The sequence below is a fragment of the Eurytemora carolleeae genome, unplaced genomic scaffold (assembly GCF_000591075.1).
Source record: "Eurytemora carolleeae unplaced genomic scaffold, Eaff_2.0 scaffold1088, whole genome shotgun sequence".
Lineage (NCBI taxonomy): Eukaryota > Metazoa > Arthropoda > Copepoda > Calanoida > Temoridae > Eurytemora > Eurytemora carolleeae.
This window is the reverse complement of record NW_019397117.1, coordinates 125,486-143,759: the sequence shown is the minus strand read 5'-3', so window position 1 is coordinate 143,759 and position 18,274 is coordinate 125,486. Positions and strand designations below refer to the sequence as shown.

At 31.0% G+C, this 18,274-nt stretch overlaps 1 protein-coding gene and 1 long non-coding RNA gene across 3 annotated transcripts; both read left to right on the top strand.

The window, feature by feature from the left end:
• The first annotated feature begins 1,462 nt into the window (after positions 1-1,462).
• LOC111712052 (CSC1-like protein 2) lies at positions 1,463-11,398 on the top strand. The gene is made up of 23 exons (XM_023486560.1): positions 1,463-1,570; positions 1,997-2,142; positions 2,247-2,449; positions 2,975-3,009; positions 3,108-3,172; positions 3,436-3,515; positions 3,595-3,687; positions 3,907-3,965; positions 4,214-4,323; positions 4,428-4,583; positions 4,836-4,963; positions 5,309-5,420; positions 5,799-5,875; positions 6,138-6,283; positions 7,340-7,433; positions 8,039-8,102; positions 8,170-8,268; positions 8,340-8,432; positions 9,244-9,339; positions 9,848-9,933; positions 9,995-10,077; positions 10,790-10,869; positions 11,247-11,398. The coding sequence occupies exons 1-23, from the start codon at positions 1,478-1,480 to the stop codon at positions 11,371-11,373; spliced, it is 2,325 nt and encodes a 774-aa protein (XP_023342328.1). The 5' UTR covers positions 1,463-1,477; the 3' UTR covers positions 11,374-11,398.
• A 961-nt stretch (positions 11,399-12,359) lies between these two features.
• On the top strand, positions 12,360-14,010 carry LOC111712051 (uncharacterized). Of its 2 annotated transcripts, XR_002767377.1 has the most exons (3): positions 12,360-12,401; positions 12,706-12,781; positions 13,802-14,010. It is a non-coding gene; the product is annotated as an uncharacterized LOC111712051 (long non-coding RNA). The 2 variants fall into 2 exon arrangements; XR_002767376.1 differs by lacking the exon at positions 13,802-14,010 and having other exon boundaries at positions 12,706-13,733.
• The last annotated feature ends 4,264 nt before the right edge of the window (positions 14,011-18,274 follow it).

The following is an 18,274-nucleotide window of genomic DNA, read 5'->3' as shown; positions in this document are numbered from 1 at the left end:
AGTGTAATCAAATATTTTAGTAAAGAGCTAACTAGTTAATATCAAACCAGTGTAATCAAATATTTTAGTAAAGAAATAACTAGTTAATATCAAACCAGTGAAATAAAATATTTTTGTAAAGAACTAATTAGCTAATATCAAACCAGTGTAATCAAACATTTTAGTAAAGAGCTAACTAGCTAATATCAAACCACTGTAATCAAATATTTTAGTAAAGAATTAACTAGCTAATATCAAACCAGTGTAATCAAATATTTTAGTAAAGAGCTAACTAGCTAATATCAAACCAATGTAATCAAATATTTTAGTAAAGAACTAATTAGCTAATATCAAACCAGTGTAATCAAATATTTTAGTAAAGAGCTAACTAGTTATTATTAAACCAGTGTAATCAAATATTTTAGTAAAGAAATAACTAGTTAATATCAAACCAGTGAAATAAAATATTTTAGTAAAGAACTAATTAGCTAATATCAAACCAGTATAATCAAATATTTTAGTAAAGAACTAACTAGTTAATATCAAACCAGTGTAATCAAATATTTTAGTGAAGAGCTAACTAGTTAATATCAAACCAGTGTAATCAAATATTTTAGTNGGTATACGTTATTATCAAACCAGTGTAATTAAAATATTTTAGTGAAGAACTAACTGGTTATTATCAAACCACTGTGATCAAATATTTTAGGGAAAAAAACTAGACAATAGTACAAAATATAAGTAACTGCAAACTAGGTTGAAGAAAAATGGTTTAAGAATTGCCCCCTATCTATCCGTAAAATAACTGAAGGCTAATTATATTCATGACCTATATATTTTAAATATTTCCATTGTTACTTCCAGGGAAAAAATAGATAATTTAAAAAATTAATTAAATATTTCAGAAGATGTGATACATTTGATAGCATTTTAGGCTTGCAAACAAAGGATGAGACGTTAATATAGACCTAAAAACTTATTATACAGATAAAAATGGTTCAACATGGTCATCTCCCTGTAATAAAGTCTTCAAGCGGTTTATTAATGATGAAAAGGAGAAATTCATGTTCATATGTTTAGCTGCAGGAACCTGTAAATGCATGAAAATTATATAAATAAAATCTGTGCAATCCTCTCTGAAGTCCCATCCTTTGTGGGTAAACCTGTACGGAAGAATAGAAGTTACACAGGTTTACAATGGATATTCCTTATACAATTTCTCCAACAACAGTTTATGTCTAATTGAATTTAAAGATTTTATTAAGGATAGATGAATCCTAGACTTCTAGATTGTTCAGAGAGCTTGATTCATTTGTATCAATGTTTATCAATACTATGATTAAATTCTTTTTCTTATTAACAGAATTTACTTCAGATTATGGCGCGCTGGTAATTAATAAAATTCAGTTCACCCAATTCTCCAATTATTTCTTTTAAAGTCGAAAACAAGTTTTGAAAATTATATAAAACATTTTTCAGATATCCTGATATAGGTAATATGAGTGATATTGAGAAGTGCAATTTATACACATTCAATTCAACAGATCCTTTTCATATTGGAAATACATATGGAGGTCTTCCTACTAATCTGGTAAAAACATGTCTCATTCTAATTTCAAATATTGAATTTAACTATATCTTGAAAATTCTTATACTATTCAAAGTTTGTGATAAGCTTATCTGGAAAGATTACCACTTGACTTATCTAAATTTTAATCTGGAATGCTTTCAGGGGTGTACTCAGGAATTTGACCAGGGGGGCTTACATTTGTTTTCTTTCCATGGGGCCTGAGACCCTCAGGAAACCATAGATTTTACTGAACCAGAGTTGGGCTTAGCAATGCTTTCATTTCAAGTAAATTGGTGTGAAGTTTTATATTCTATCATTATTTTTTTTCTTATACTTCTAGAATTTGATTTTAACATGATATGTGGTTTAGTAAACAGATACACTCTACAAATTGATTAAAATTGCTGGTTAATATTTAAATTAATGGTTATATGAATTTTTGTTAAGGTTACAAACCTCATTGGCTGGACATTCCTGATGTTGCTGTTTGTAATGGTACGGAAATCTGCTTATAAATATATTAAGCTGAAGAGACTGGAGAGGATGTCCTCGGAATTAAACTTTATGAACAAAATAGCACAACTTTTCCACAGGTTATAATAACGAATGTCTAAATTTGTCAATTTCTGAAGAATCTATTTCGATCAACTGAAATGATGTAATTATCAAAATATTAATTTAATTTAGCATATTTTAGTGGGAACACAAATGCTGAACTAGTTGACAACAAAGAAGTTCAACCTGAAATGAATAGTTCAGTTACAGAGAGTGGAGAACCACCTGATAATGTTAATCATGTACCTGATGATATTGATGTACCTGACATTGTCCAGCATCTTGATCCTAATGAAGATAGTAGAAACCTCACTGATGATAGAATCAGCAGATCTTTCAGTTTAGGTGATCTTTTCTTCTATTACATAGATTATAATCGTAATTTCAAGTGACCCTCGATGCAAAGATGGTAATGTCGGATTTACACTGGTATCCTTGAAATCTTTGTCTGATGAGGTATGAATAAGATATTTCATTGTTTATTCAAACCCTTCATTTTTATTTGGATTTGTGGTTTATCTAACAAATTGACTTGCGCATTTCTTGCTTTTAAGAAAGTACGGAAATATGATCAGAATTAACGCTTGTTTATTTAGATCAAGGACGGTATCTTTCACATTATTGATTAGATTAAAGTTTCAAGAGTAGAATTGTGAATCGAGCATTGTTATCTTTTCATTGAAGGTCACTTACAGTCCCTTTTATACTGTTTTCCATGTTAAAAGCAAGTGGAATTTCATTAGGGACTTAAAACTTTTCGGTATGCATACAGTCACATATGTACGTTCACATATAAAGAGCCAACCCAACTGTTTAATGTCTTGTGCAAAATTTGATGCATGAGTAATGAATGCATGAAAATATGTTTAGAGGAAGAAGACGGATTTTGGAGTTGGTTTGTTAAGGAAAGATAAAACTAAAAAGTTGTTCTGAAAAATGGAAGAAAAAAATTGTTAAATATTTATATAGAAGACAACTTAGAGTAATTTTATCTTAAATAAAGATATTTACAATGTCCGACAGAAAATTAGAATCTTTAGTTGGTGATGATGCTGTTCAATATCTCAGGTACCTTTATTCTTTGTGCTAATGTTAATAATAAGACTTTGCTGTGAATCATTAAATATTTTTCCGCACATCCAAAAAATCAGCGCTAACCGCAAGAAAAGTTGCAAAAAACTCACTCAAAACTTTTGGTGGAAACCTAGTGATAATTAACTTTGAAAAACTAAATTAATAATTATTTTGGGCCCTTTTCCAAAATCTTTACAATAAAAAACACTGTATGAGGTTATCTTAGTCTGTTTAATAATGAATTCATATCTTATTAGATTTCAGAGGTATATCATTGGGTACATGTTCATTACAACTACACTGTCTGTTTGTGTTATCCTTCCATTAAACTTTCAAGGTATTTCAATAATTTATATATATAAAAAGTCGGCACAATTTGGTTTAATATAAAGATCTAGATTTTAATAATTTTGCAGGAGATCTACAGGGAAATACAACAGACTTCGGTCATACAACCCTCAGCAACCTGGATCCAGCTTCCCCTTTCCTCTGGGTTCATATAACTATAGGATTGTTAATGATTGTCTAATTTTCTTCATTCTTATTGGTTTTTAACAGTTAATTTGAATGATATGATGTGCATTTGTGTCACAGATTATCAATTTTTCACCTTTTAACTTTTTTGTTGCATAATTGAGAAGAACCTAAATTCAATAGATATCTTCATGTTCAACTATTCTTTATGCCCTTAATAATATAGTACGAGACTTATCTTAATGATTTCTTAGCGTTTCTACTGTTCCCTATTGCAATCTTCACTATGCGAAAATTTTCAACTGGTCTTAAGGTATTTGAAAACTTGTTTTTTTTTGTGTGTTTTTTCTGGAATATAGCCTATTTCTATCAATCATTGTTTAACATAATGTGTGACTTGTATGAAATTTGGTTAAATCATGTCAAAATTGTATTAATAGATAAATAAATTTATTCAAAAGGGACTTTTGAACTGATTCGCTTGTTGAATGATGATAATTTGGGATTCCAAATTAATCTGATTACATGAAAAAGAAGTGAAAATGATAATATTTTTTTAAGTTTCGGGATCCTGGTTTAGAAATCACACCAACCATTTGCATCGAGAACATTCCTCTGAATATGTGCACGGAAGAGCTCATCAGAAGACACATGAAAGAAGCCTATCCCAGGTTGTTATTGCGCATATTTCAACCATCCGTCAAGCCTATATTGTACCGTCCCTCGAGCCAATATTTTACCTTTCCTCAATAATTAAATATGTTAATATTATCAGGATTGAGTTGTATGATGTGAAGATAGTTTATGATGTCACAAAGCTGACCAAGGCCCATAATGAACTGTTGGATGCTCTCTCCTGTTACGAGTATGGTGTCAAGTATAAGGATAAGCATGATAGGGGGCTTAGTATGTACCCACACTGCTGCTCCAGGTAACAGTCAGTTAACATTTCATCCAGCTTTATATGACATTATCTATTTTATTTTATAAAGGGAAAGTTATCTATGAATACTGTTAATTGTGCTAATTAACTAAATTCCCAGTCAGTATTATATAGACACAATGGCGGAGCAGCAGAAATGCTTTTATGAAAAAATAAAACTTAATTGATAGACTCTTAATTTTACTTGTCTTACATCCGTTTCAAAATATCCTACGCCTTCTGTTTTATCATATAATTTAGACTATGTTGCTGTTTTTGCTCTCCTTGTAGCACAGCAGTAGATGTTGTAGAGTTCTATGGAGATCAAATTACTGAACTTCAATCTAATGTGATCAAGCTTAAAGAAATGTCATTGCATTCACCTTTAGGTAAGTAGTTCATTATAAAATTTTAGTCGATCTTTAAAACTTTGTAATTCTAAACATGTTAGCTTAAAGAGACTGCTAGTGTAATTTTAGGTAACCCACCATGCAAAGATGACAAGACCTGATTTACAATAGTACCCTTAAAAGCATTGTTCGATCAAATATGAATTAAATATCAATGCTGATGATTTTAAAACTGACTTGCGCATTTCTACGTATGGAAAACATATTTGAATGATCAGAATTTAACAGTTTTTAAGATAAAACAACGACAATATCTTCCACATTATTTATCAGATAAAAGTTGTGAATCGGGCTGTTAACAGTCCCTTTAATGAAACTGTTAAGGTATGGCCTTTGTGACTTTTAATTCTGTGAATGGTGCGAAGTATGTTTATGAAGACCATGAACCTTCTATTTTAAGCCGATATAATAAGAAATCTGCAATCTCTTCACTCAGGTATTGCAAACTAAGTCACCAATTCACAGTTCACACTCTAAATAATACAATATTGTTACAATTTAGAAAACTCCTATAAGGTATTTAGAAGACACTCTTCTTATAAATCTGAAGAAAAAAAATAAATCATTTTATTTATGATCTAAAAAAGTAAGCTCTTTACTCGTATATATCTTTATATTTGTATGTTAGCTATTGCTGCAGCCAAACGGTTGGACCAAATTGGCTGACATTTTTGTAGGGATTTTTTTTTATTTTAAAAAACTGTAATCCTGGTAAACGGTGCTCCAGTTATTGGGTCTTAAATTAAGAATAATATTAAAGTTTTGAATTGATTAGTTTATATTTTTGAACAAATAATATTTTTTAAATTTTCAGTTCCAGCATAAAATCTAATGATTGGAAGGTTTGGTTTGCACCGCCTCCTAGAGATATTTATTGGGAACACCTCTCAGGTCATTTTTACCTTGAAAATCATTTTTACCATAAAAAGAATTGAGTCTTTGCCTCAAACTCTGATTTCCTAATCACTATATTTTTGCAATCCAGGTCGTAGACTGAACATAGTTCAACTAATAGTTCTGTTGGATCAAATATTCTAGGTGTGAAATATCACAGATTTACACGGTCAGGTTGCAAAGAATAGGGATTTATAAAGTTTAGTTTGTGGCAAGAACTCAATTCCTTTCCTACTTTTTTGAAACATTTTTAATGCAGATAAACGGCAGTGGTTGCTTCTGAAATGGCTTTTATCTAATATAATTCTCTTCTGTGTCACCTTTTTCCTCACTACACCAGAATATGCTGTCAGTCAGTTTGATACTATTCTAATAGCACTTTTTGGACCTACCATGGATTTCCAGGTGAAATCTTATGTGTTTATCTAATCTTCTGGAATAAATATGTAACACTATTTTTTTTGGTTCGGAGTGCTTAAAAGTTTTTGGACAGAAATTTTTGTCTTGTCTTAATCTAGAAAATTCAAGCCTTTCAAATCTATAAAATTTATAATACGCCGCCCTGCGACCAGAAACTTTTAAGAAACTTTGTATATTTGAGCTGAAAACTTTAGAATGGTGGATATTGAGATTAATTCTTGATCCTCTCTTTTTCTTAATATAAAGACTAACCTAATATTGTACTTGTATCCTGAAAAGTGTATAAAATTCAACCAATCAGAGTCGCATATATAAAGCCGATAAATTTAAAGTTTTGCGCGCCATTCAAGATTATATACAGAAACGGGAGGAATTACTAATTTTTAAAAACCGATTTTTAATTTTTCTCTACTATATCCAAGAAAGAACGTATTGAGAAGAAAATCAAAAGCTTGTCCATTGGATACTCAGATTAAGTAATTGGGATTAAGTATACCTCAGTCTAAAGTTTTCAGCTCTGGTGTGTAAATTAAAAATTGTCTTAAAATAAAATTTAAGGATTTGTAAAAAAGCGTTTCTTAGTGCACTCTTGTAAGAAAAAATTAAATGCTTTGTGAGCCTAACTGAATTGAACTGAGCTGGAAATTATTGTATTGAATCTAAATCCAAGATTCCTAGAATTAGCTGTCGATTTCTGAAGTTGAACCTGTCATCTTTAAAGGTTGTCCTCTGGTTAATAGGTTCAGCGGCTGAATTCCTGGACTTAAATGGGACTGCAAGCGTAATTTCTCTATTGTTGCTTTAAAAGAAAAAATGTGCAAAACATTTATAGAGAAACCACGAGTAAAAATGATCAGTTAAAAAACACATGGATTTCTAAATCAGACAAAGCTTTTACTGGTAACGTCGTAATTGGAAATTAGGCATGCTTACCTTGACATAGAGGGTTACTTGAAATTACACATGTAGTCCCTTTAACAGGCTATCTAATACAAATATTCCCTGATCTGAGTTTATGTTACCTCTACTCAAATAAATTAGGGAAGTACCGGAGGTTCCTGGATTAAGGACTTTATTCCTACAGTTATGCTCTGGAGCTTTACTGCCCTTCTTCCACTTCTTGTGTCATACTCGGGTATATTTTAAGCACAAAATAGACAGTGATAACATCGTCTACCTGCAACTTGTGATGTGTATTCAATGGTTCGTTATTCTTTCAGGTTTCAGTTTTTGAAATCTTGAATGTTAAATTTAAAAAAAATTAAGATCCAAATGGACCAAATCAGAGGGAAACTTTTAATTTGTATATTACTTGTTCAGGTGAATAGTTGGATAGATTGACTAGATCTATGGGAAACTGATAATTTGTATACTAATTGATTCGATCAATAGTTGGGTAGATGAACCAATTAGACAGAAATTGATCAGATCATGCAAAGGTTGGGTAGATGGACTAAATAAGATAAAACTGACATTTGAATTATAATTGATCAGATCGATGGCTGGGTAGATGGACTAAATAAGATAAAACTGATATTTAAATTATAATTGATCAGACCGATGGTTGGATTGATGGACTAAATAAGATAAAACTGATATTTAAATTATAATTGATCAGATCGATGGCTGGGTAGTTGGCTTAATTAGGTTAAACTGATATTTAAATTATAATTGATCAGATCGATGGCTGGGTAGATGGACTAAATAAGATAAACTGATATTTAAATTATAATTGATCAGATCGATGGCTGGGAAGATGGACTAGATCTGAGGAAAACCATTCTGTTATGCGGAAAACTTTCTGGTATTTATTTCTTTAAATGTTTTATCAATAGTTTATATCAATTATGTTGAAAATCTTTTCTGTTAAGGTATCTTCTGTTCATGGTCATAATCCTTCCCACTTTTGGATTCACCACAGGAAAAGCATATTTTAATTTTCTCTTCCAGAACAACACAGATACATACAAGTGAGTTATTTTCCATCTTTAAATATATTTTAAACTAAGTATAGTTAATATCTGATAATTTTTTACTTCAGATGGGAATGCATATTTCTGCCCGACTCTGGGGCCTTCTTTGTTAACTATGTGATCACTGCAGCTCTTATAGGCTCTGCATTAGAACTTATTAGGTAATTTATATAGATATTTATTTCATGGTATTTATGAAGCTGAAATAAAGGTTCAAGCAACACAGTTTGAAATATTAAATTATGAGTATTTTTGTTATACTGCTTATTCAAAATATTTCTTGTGCGTTTTAGATGCAGCTTTTTGTTTTATTTGTTCTAGTAAATTAAACCTATATTTTAGTGTTTTTTTTTGTGTTTTTGTTGTAGCAAACAAATTTTTCCTTCCCTTAATCATTGATCTTGATGGATTCCCCAGATATCACCTCATCTCAATAAAACTTAAAATTTCCAATTTTAAGTTAACTTTGCATTGTGTATATTGAAATGGGTCGATTTTTCTAAGCGCTATCAAACACACAAGTTTTAACCATAGGTTTATTTAAAATCAGAATGGTTTTGCTTCCTTTAATAAGTTTTTTTTAACAGTTCTCCTATTTGTTGAGTTTTCCTGAAATGTTCTGTTACATGGTTCAACCCTGTTTAGGTTTCCTGAAATGTTCTGGTACATGGTTCAACTCTGTTTAAGTTTCCTGAAATGTTCTGGTACATGGTTCAACTCTGTTTAGGTTCCTGAAATGTTCTGGTACATGGTTAAACTCTTTTTAGGTTTCCTGAAATATTCTGGTACATGGTTCAACTCTTTTTAGGTTTCCTGAAATTTTCTGGTACATGGTTCAACTCTGTTTAGGTTTTCTGAAATGTTCTGGTACATAGTTCAACTCTGTTTAGGTTTCCTGAATTGCTCTGGTACATGGTTCAACTCTGTTTAGGTTTCCTGAAATGTTCTGGTAAATGGTTCAACTCTGTTTAGGTTTCCCGAAATGTTCTGGTACATGGTTCAACTCTGTTTCTCAAGAAGTAAAGCTGAAACTCCAGCTATACAGAGAGCAGTCACTTATGAATTCAGGCAACTATAGTTTTCTAATAGTTTAATAAACAAATACCTGATACCATGTCCAGATTATTAATAAAAAGATCTAACTTTTTTTTAGATACTTTAACAAGGGCATTTTTAAGCGTCTATTTTCTTAAAACTCATTTGTTTTAAATAAAGATTAAGTACAGAAAACCGTAATACTTTGGAATAGTAAGCCGAATTTTAGACTCATTGTTTGACTTTTAATTAGTCCAATTAACATAAGTCACGGCAATTGTGTAAACAGGCCCATTACACTTAATAAGTCATTTAATAAGTTACTAGTATAGCCATTTGTTTTGAAACAACGTCAATTACACTTAATTATTGCATTAATGTCGTCTTCCTATTCCACAGTTTCCTGGTTTTCATTGTATGAGCGTTAAAACGGGGAAATTGAGAGGAAATGGTAAAAATAGTTTGATCTAGAAAATGTATGCCCTTGCGAAAGGTTCCGCTATACACCTAGAACTAAATACTAAAGAAAAAAATATTGTAGGTTTGGAGAACAATATGCAAGAATGCTATTAATATTTGCGATGGTTATGATGTACTCACTCTCCTGTCCTCTCATCACACCATTCGGTTTGTATCTGTCAAAATATTAACAAAATAATATTCTTTTTTGACTACGTTATTTTTTCAGGTTGTCTTTACTTTCTACTTAAACACTTTGCAGACCGACATAATTTAGCCTTTGTTTACGCTCCTAGCAAGATAAACAAAAAGGTAAATATTGGATAATTTTAGTACATCTTATCTCATGCTTCTTAATTAATCACCAAATATGCACCCCTCCCCCCCCCTCCGTTCTTAAGGTGTTGGTGATATCTTTAATCACAAAATCTAAGATAATTTTGATTTCTTTTTAAAAAGGGGATTTGTTAGACCTGGCAAGTTTAATTGGCAGGGTTAAAACTGTAGTCAGAACATTTGTGTTGTTTTCGGGATAAATCAATTGATCTACAGGGTGTTCAACGAAACATGACTGTTGATAAATAGTTTTAAGTATTATTATATTAAAGGCTTTTTGCAGTTCATTTCGTTAAAAAATCTTTTGCTCAAATATATTTTACTTTGAAATCAATTTTACTATAATATGACTCCGATATAATATTTTTATTACTGTCTTTGGTATTAATAAACTTAACAAATTATGGAAGAAGACATTCTAAATTATTCACCAACTGTCATGTTTCGTGGGACACCCTGTATATCGTGAAGTATACGTGTTATATCAATTCCACTTTCATGACCCGTGGTGATTATACCTTGTAGGGATAACTTGAATTAAGTGGTCAAGTGTTTATCCTCAAATTTAAATGTGCCCAGGTTGGATATTGAGATTAAGCGTTCAAGATTAACGATAACAGTAGTTCCGATATCAAAACTGCTTCTTCATCAAAAAAAAAAATTTTATTAATAAAAACATTAAATTCAGGTTCACGCTTCAGCAATTAATTTTGTTATAATGAGTGTTGGTCTTCTTCAGTTCTTTATGGTTATATTCTCTATTCTCAGGTTAATTACAAATATGTTAAAGGGATAGCGCTTGGCAGATGTTGGACTTGAAACTCCATTCTGAAACTTGAATGCTTTCGGGAAATTTCTACAGATTTGATTTGATTTGATTTGATTTGATTTGATTTGATTTGATTTGATTTGATTTGATTTGATTTGATTTGATTTGATTTGATTTGATTTGATATGATTTTTTTTAAATTAAGTGATTCCATTTACAGCCATTTTACAAATTTGTAGCTCTGATTTCAAAAAATACAGCAATGTTCTCAAGTCTGAACTAAAATACAGCTATGCTCTGAATCTCAACTTTTTTCTAGTTTAAATTGAAGTTTTCAGTTACATTGTTTACAATTCTCACAAAATTTTGAATTTAGATCTGGTGACTTCTCGAACATAACTCCGAGAACGAAATATGCTTTGGTTCTCTTTGTGATCACAATTAATATATTTACTGCACAGATCTGGTCAAACTTCTGCAGAAAGCTCTCTCCTATCAAGTAATGCAAAAAGGGGGTAGGGGGGCACAAAACGTATAACTCTCCGAAAATTTAAACCGTGTGCAAAACATTTTTTTTCATTTGAACTCGAAAATATGTATTGCACATGCATTGTTTGGGTTTGAAAAGTTCCGTGCAAAAGTGCGCGCGCGCTTTTTCTGAAAAAATAGTCTTCACAATCAATCAATCTTAACATCACCAAATGAGCTTTTTATCATGAGACTCCCACAACAAATAGACACTAAAATTTTCGCCCCAAAAGACCAACATTAAAAAAACCGTAATGGTTTTCAGAAAAAGTGCGCATTTTCGCTCGGATCTTTTTAAACCGATAAATGTATGTAGAAGACATATTTTTAAGTTCATGTATGTTTGCACTCCGGACAGTAAAACGCTTTGTGCAACACCCCCTCCCCCCCCTTAATTAGAAAAGTTTGAAATTCAAAAAAGTAAATAAACCTCTTATCTTTTTCATTAAAATATCGCTTGAAAACGATATTCATAAACCACTAGGTTGCAAGTAGTGTTCCTAAATTGTAAAATATAAATATAATATTTTTCAATTTATATTCCTTTACTTGTTAAAACTGACAAAACAAGAGAACCCATGTTTTTTTTGCCTATTAAAGGGACAGTAAAGGAAAAATGAAAGGGGGTATAGGCTGAAAGCTAATCACTTAAGCTTTTCATCGAGACCCTTGAGACGTCTTTCTGAAGTTCCTAACTCGAGAGTTGATATAAAGCTGTTTCAAACTTGTACGAAAATGCATATATATACAATTTCGTATAGAAATAGTAGGTTTAAACAGACCATGCTCAGAAAAACAGCAACCAATCTGAAAAAGATGATATCCCAGAGAAAGCTAATTGTAATTTAGGTTTACTTTTATGTTTGTTGTTTCTAAATACAGAGCATAGTCAGGAGTATATTCCTCCAGTTCTTCAGGTATACAGAGCATAGTCAGGAGAATATTCCTCCAGTTCTTCAGGTATACAGAGCATAGTCAGGAGTATATTCCTCCAGTTCTCCAGGTATACAGAGCATAGTCAGGAGAATATTCCTCCAGTTCTTCAGGTATACATAGCATATTTAGGAGTTTAATCCTCTAGGTATGCTAAGCATAGTTAGGAGTGTATTCCTCCAAGTATACAGAGCATAGATAGGAGTTTATTCCTCCAGTTCTCCGGGTATACTGCATTTACCCTTATCATGTTCGTATTTAGGACGTGTATCCATGTAAACGTAGTCACCCTTATAATATGTGTATCTAGGACGTGTACTAGAATACAGTTAGCACCATGCCAACGTAGTCAACCTAATCATGTTTGTATCTAGGACGTGTATCCTGGTACTAGAATACAACCAGCTCCAGATCATATTATCTCCTCTGCTCAGGATAACAGTGGATATGGTACTTTTGAAAATAATTTGGTAGATATTCCATAAACTAATACTAATAACTGCACTGAATACTGAAAAGAGAAATAAAGGTTTAGTACATGTATTAGTTAGATTAGGAATTTATCAGCTCAAATAATTCTATGAAAGGAACATGCAACACAGGAATTGTATTTTTATTGTATTGACATTATATTATGGTAGGCAATCTTGAGGATACTACCTATTTTTATTATTATTATTATAAGTAGATAACCCATCATTCTATAAAATATGTATCTATATTTAAGACTTATTTGAAAAATACAGTTAAGTGTCTGTGCATTTGATTTTTTGTACTGCATTGGTAACATTTCACTCTGGCACAATACAAAACCTTGGTGAACTGTAATATGAACCATATTAAATGATCATGAAAAAATGGATTAAAGTAAATTCTAAGGTCTTTATGTTTCATTAAAATGATCAGTGCCTATTGCTTAATTTTTTAGTCACACCTAAGACTCAGAAAACAGTAAACTATGAAGACGACATTTATGCGGGTTTGTTTGTGTGAGAGGGTGTGTGTATGTGATGTTGCTTTAAAGCAAGTAGTTTTGCCAGCAGTTTGAAAATCAACTTATTAACTATGTATTGAAATGCATGTACGTAACCAGTTTATTGTAAAACAAGTTATAGTTATTGAATAATCATAAGTGTCATAATAATTATTCACTTATTTTTGAGTAAAATCTTTCTAATTCCGTATTTCGAGAAACTGTCCAGATATCTCCTATGTCTTAACTCTTCAAATACAACTTTTATTTTATTAAACAAGCATTTCTGACAGTTAACCTTTTTCCAGCTGAGATGGTCAATGATAATTATGATAATGATCATTATTATAATCGATCATACTGCATGTAGCACTGAAATTTATACTTTTGTCCAACTAGAGTACTTTTTAATGTACACAAATCTAGGAATTTCCTTTTATTGGTGTTATGTACATGGGATAATGTTTTTCTTTATGTACATAGATCTTTATCTTCAGGGATACCGATGAAGATGATCAAATGCTCCATGTCTCGAAAATACAGGAATCTCACAAGTCCATGTTAACCAAGTCGTATTTTTGATAATCGTTTTACAATTTAGTGATGATAAAGATTTTGTGATGGATTTAATGCTTCTGGTTTGTTCAATTATCTAATATATTTATTTTGTGTAATTTTAGCTCAATATATTATTTTTTACAATTAATTTTTATTTAGTTTTTTTAATTAAGATCAATCATAAACTGTGGGTGTTTAATTGGAGTAGTTTCAATCTTTGTTAAGACCTTCCTTATTTCCAATATTTTTTTTGCCTGATAAACTCATTTTTAATCGACAATTGTAAATTTCATTTCCTAGCATTGCAATGCATATACAAAAAACTAACCTAAAAATTATTTCAGTTTCATTTTTTAATTTTGTTTAAGAATATTATGATAATCTATTGACAAACAAAGAATATATAACAAAAATCTGCGAAAAACTTTTTTAATTACAAAATTGTTTGAATAGAAAAATCCACTTTGATATTTTTGTACGAGTGGTCAGATTTGGAGTAGGTATTGTACTTTTGTGATAACTTTTTTATTTATCGATAGACTAATATTTCATGAAACTTTGAATATAATAGAATAACAGTTTCTAAACGATTTCTGAACAAACCAACAACAAAAAAGTTTTTCTATGCATTTGGTTCACTTTATTTTATTGCAAACATTTGTATATATATATATTTATAATATGTCGAGGACGATGATACAGAGCATAGTCAGGAGTATATTCCTCCAGTTCTAATAAGAGACGGATAATTTGCTTACGTTAATTCATCATGTACATTATTTTCTGTGTCCGAATTTAAGCCGTGTCTCAAATCCCCCAAAAACTGGTTTCAATTAAGCGCCGGCTTAAATATTAAAAAAATTGAATATAATTTTAAGTGGAACTAACCATATTTGAGCCGCGGCTCAAATTCTTTAAACTCGGCCTCTCGATACGTTTTTGAAAGAAAAAAAATAAGATTTAAATTTCGCTAAACTATTTAAAGTTGTTTATTTAAAAATAAGAAGAATATATTTTATTGCCAAAGGCATTCAAGCAATAAAGCGTGATAACGGACATCAGACTAAATGTGAAACATGATTTTTACAAGGTTAGTAAATTAAAAAATTCTTCCCGGACTACTATTGGAAACTCAAAAAAATAATTTATATACAAATAAACTTCAATTTTGGAGACAAAGAATTGAATTTAACAAAACAAAAATGAATTTGATATTATTTCAATGAAGTCTTCATCCAGGCTTAATTTTTTTCATCCCGCCTTTGTAACAAACAAAACAAATGGCATTATTTATATTAGGGACAGACGAAAAAAAAGCTTACTAAACAATTTTAGAAAAAAATATTTTTTAACATTTTTTTATTTTTAAATATGAAAAATTAAGGATTGTTTTTGATATCAACTTCAGATATTTAAAAAAAAAATTATTTATGTTAGTTTATCATAAGAAAACCTTAAAAGATGCCGAAATATATATTTTTTTTAAATATTGTTCAGAACCTATAAAAAATTGGTCGAAAAAAACATTGTGCGATGAACTTTGTATTTTTTCTGTTCTATTTTGCTTTAACATAGTTGGAAATATTTAGTTTACTTGTCACAAGCCATTTTTCTGTTCACCCTGTGTGTCGGTATTTTTAAAGAATTTGAACAAAAACTTCATGAATCTAAACGGTTTAAATTCGGACGTTGGGAAATGTTGGAAATATTGGGGGATAAGGCATTAATTTTATGTCTGGTAAAGGATGAGAGTACAGGATAAGAAGAATGAGAGTACATGATGAGAAGAATGAGCTTAGAAGATGAAAAGAATGAGAGTAAAGAAAGAAAAGAATGAGTTCGATGGAAATATTATTTAAATGTGAGTGTTTCAATATTATTTATTCTTGTTTACAAAATCTAAACATAGGCTTTTACTTTAAACTCAGCCTGATTATAAATTTTATTTTAAAATTGGGTACAAAATGTTAAATAAGATTTTAATATTGTTTTGAAGCTATATTCATATTCTGACTCAGATTACCACGGAGAATGGGAAAACATGAATTTATGTGGAAATCAATAAATTTTGTTATTTTGGTACTGTACACCTCACCCCACCTCCAGCCTTGAGGGAAGTGGGGGAAAAAACATTTTTAAAAATACTTTTTTAGCAGATGAAATAGATTTTTTTCTCAGATTTGTTACTTTGTTATACACAAGAAAAAGCTTAGTTTATCCTAACCCCCTACTTTGTTTGTGGTCTCTCACTATACTTTAAAATCTTATCATAAAACCTCCTACGCTCTTGACATCAATCCAGTTCATTCTTGTTCATTAATGTAAAGATGATTTAGTGAAAAGCGGGACTACAAACTGGATATTATACAAATGTATACATAAACCTGTTTTACATGTTTATTGTTAAATTAACCAAATCTACAGTTTTAGTGTGGGGCCCGTAAAAAACTGTGGAATAGGAAGACGGCTATTTGACTCCAGTTTTAATTTTTCCTTATTAATCTGCAATAGTGTTTACAATAGTTAAACACTTTGTTGCAATCTATACATAGTTGAGGAATAATAATATTTACTTTCTAGAAGTGGCAGAATATAAACAGATATTCATATTCAATTTCTTGAAAACATGTTGGACAAAGAACCGCGTTGAGTTCACACTACGTTAGCGTACACTCCAATTTTACGACTTTTTAAACAGTATTTAAGAGATGTACACACTAAGATCTCCGTTCTCGATGATCAGTCAAAGATTTAAATGGAACCGTTAAGTTATTCTGGGATGTCCCTCCTTAAATAGAAGTTCTCTTGAATTTACAATTAGAGTCCTTTTAACAAGGTAGATGATACTAGTTGATTCATAATCTATGGGATCCCCCCCCACCCTTCATAGAGAATTGTGACGAAATTAAACTTTTGACGGGATATGTGTCATTCCTGATAATATATCATCATGCAACCAGACACCCCCCCCCCCTCTGGAATACTGATAGCCCTTCCCACCACCACCACCATCATCCTTCTGATGCGTCACCTGAACCACCCTCATAAACACGCCTAAAGTTCCCTGGAAAATTCTCAATATATATTTATCATATTTAACCCCAGTGTAAACAGACATTTAATTAGGGATTTAATGTTTGCTTTATAAACACATCAAATGCATGCACTTAATTATTGCTATGAAGTCGTCTTCCTATTTCCAAGTTTTCTGGTTATCAATGTATATTAAATAATTTATGCATTATTTTGATATTATTTCAGATTATAGAAAGCATATAAATATATCTTTTTTATCCAATTAGTTATTGTCAAAATAATAACCACTGAAGCAAACAAAAGTTGGATTTGGCAACATTTTTTCTGGAGGAACATTTACAATCCAAACTTCGAAGCAGTTTTATTATGTTTAGAGATATTTTGTTAACTAATTTAGAATATTGTATAAAATATAATGTTTTCTTGGGATCAACTTCTTCAGTATAACGCGAAACAATTGGTAAAAGATAAATAGTTAAACAGATTAAAGCTTACTGCATTATCCCTTGTTAGTGAGGGAGGATACGCATAAGGATATGCATGGATACTACTCCCTCTTCTCATTCTGAGCTCATCCTGTACTCGTCCTTTTCATTTTTTTTCTTACAGTGGTCATTTTTCTCATCCTGTACTCATCCTTCTCATCCTGTACTCATCCTTTCATCATGTGCTCATTCTCTCATCCTATACTCATCTTGTACTCATCCTTCTAATCCTGCATACTCATCCTTCTCATCCTGTACTCATCCTTCTCATCTTGTACTCATTCTTCTCATCATGTATTCATTCTTCTCATCTTGTACTCATCTTCTCATTCTATACTCATCCTTCTCATCCTTTGCTCATTCTTCTCATCCTATACTCATCCTTTTCATCTTATACTCAACCTGTATTCATCCTTATCTGGTACTCATCCTTCTTATCTGGTACTCATCCTGTAACCATTCTTCTCATCCTATACTCATCTTGTACTCATCCTCTCATCTTATACTCATCCTTCTCATCTGGTACTCATCCTGTAACCATTCTTCTCATCCTATACTCATCTTGTACTCATCCTTCTCATCTTATACTCATCCTTCTCATCTGGTACTCATCCTGTAACCATCCTTTCAACTCATTCTTCTTATCTTATACTCATCTTTCTAAGAATGAGTGTACAGAATGAGAAGGATGAGAGTACAGGATAAGAAGAATGAGAGTACATGATGAGAAGAATGAGCTTAGAAGATGAAAAGAATGAGAGTAAAGAAAGAAAAGAATGAGAGTACAGGATGAGAGAAAGAGAAGATTGGGAGTTCAGGATGAAAAGAAAGAGTACAGAATGAAAAGAATGAGAAATAAAGATGAGAAGATTGATAGTACAGGATGAGAAT

What these genes read in the sequence shown, in the direction of transcription:
- LOC111712052 (XM_023486560.1), top strand. Translation starts at nt 1,478, where the DNA reads ATGAGTGATATTGAGAAGTGCAATTTATACACATTCAATTCAACAGAT. An exon ending in GAGGTCTTCCTACTAATCTG is followed by an intron (nt 1,571 to 1,996) that starts GTAAAAACATGT and finishes ATTTTTGTTAAG; the next exon opens with GTTACAAACCTCATTGGCTG. An exon ending in GTTATATTCTCTATTCTCAG is followed by an intron (nt 10,870 to 11,246) that starts GTTAATTACAAA and finishes TTTTGAATTTAG; the next exon opens with ATCTGGTGACTTCTCGAACA.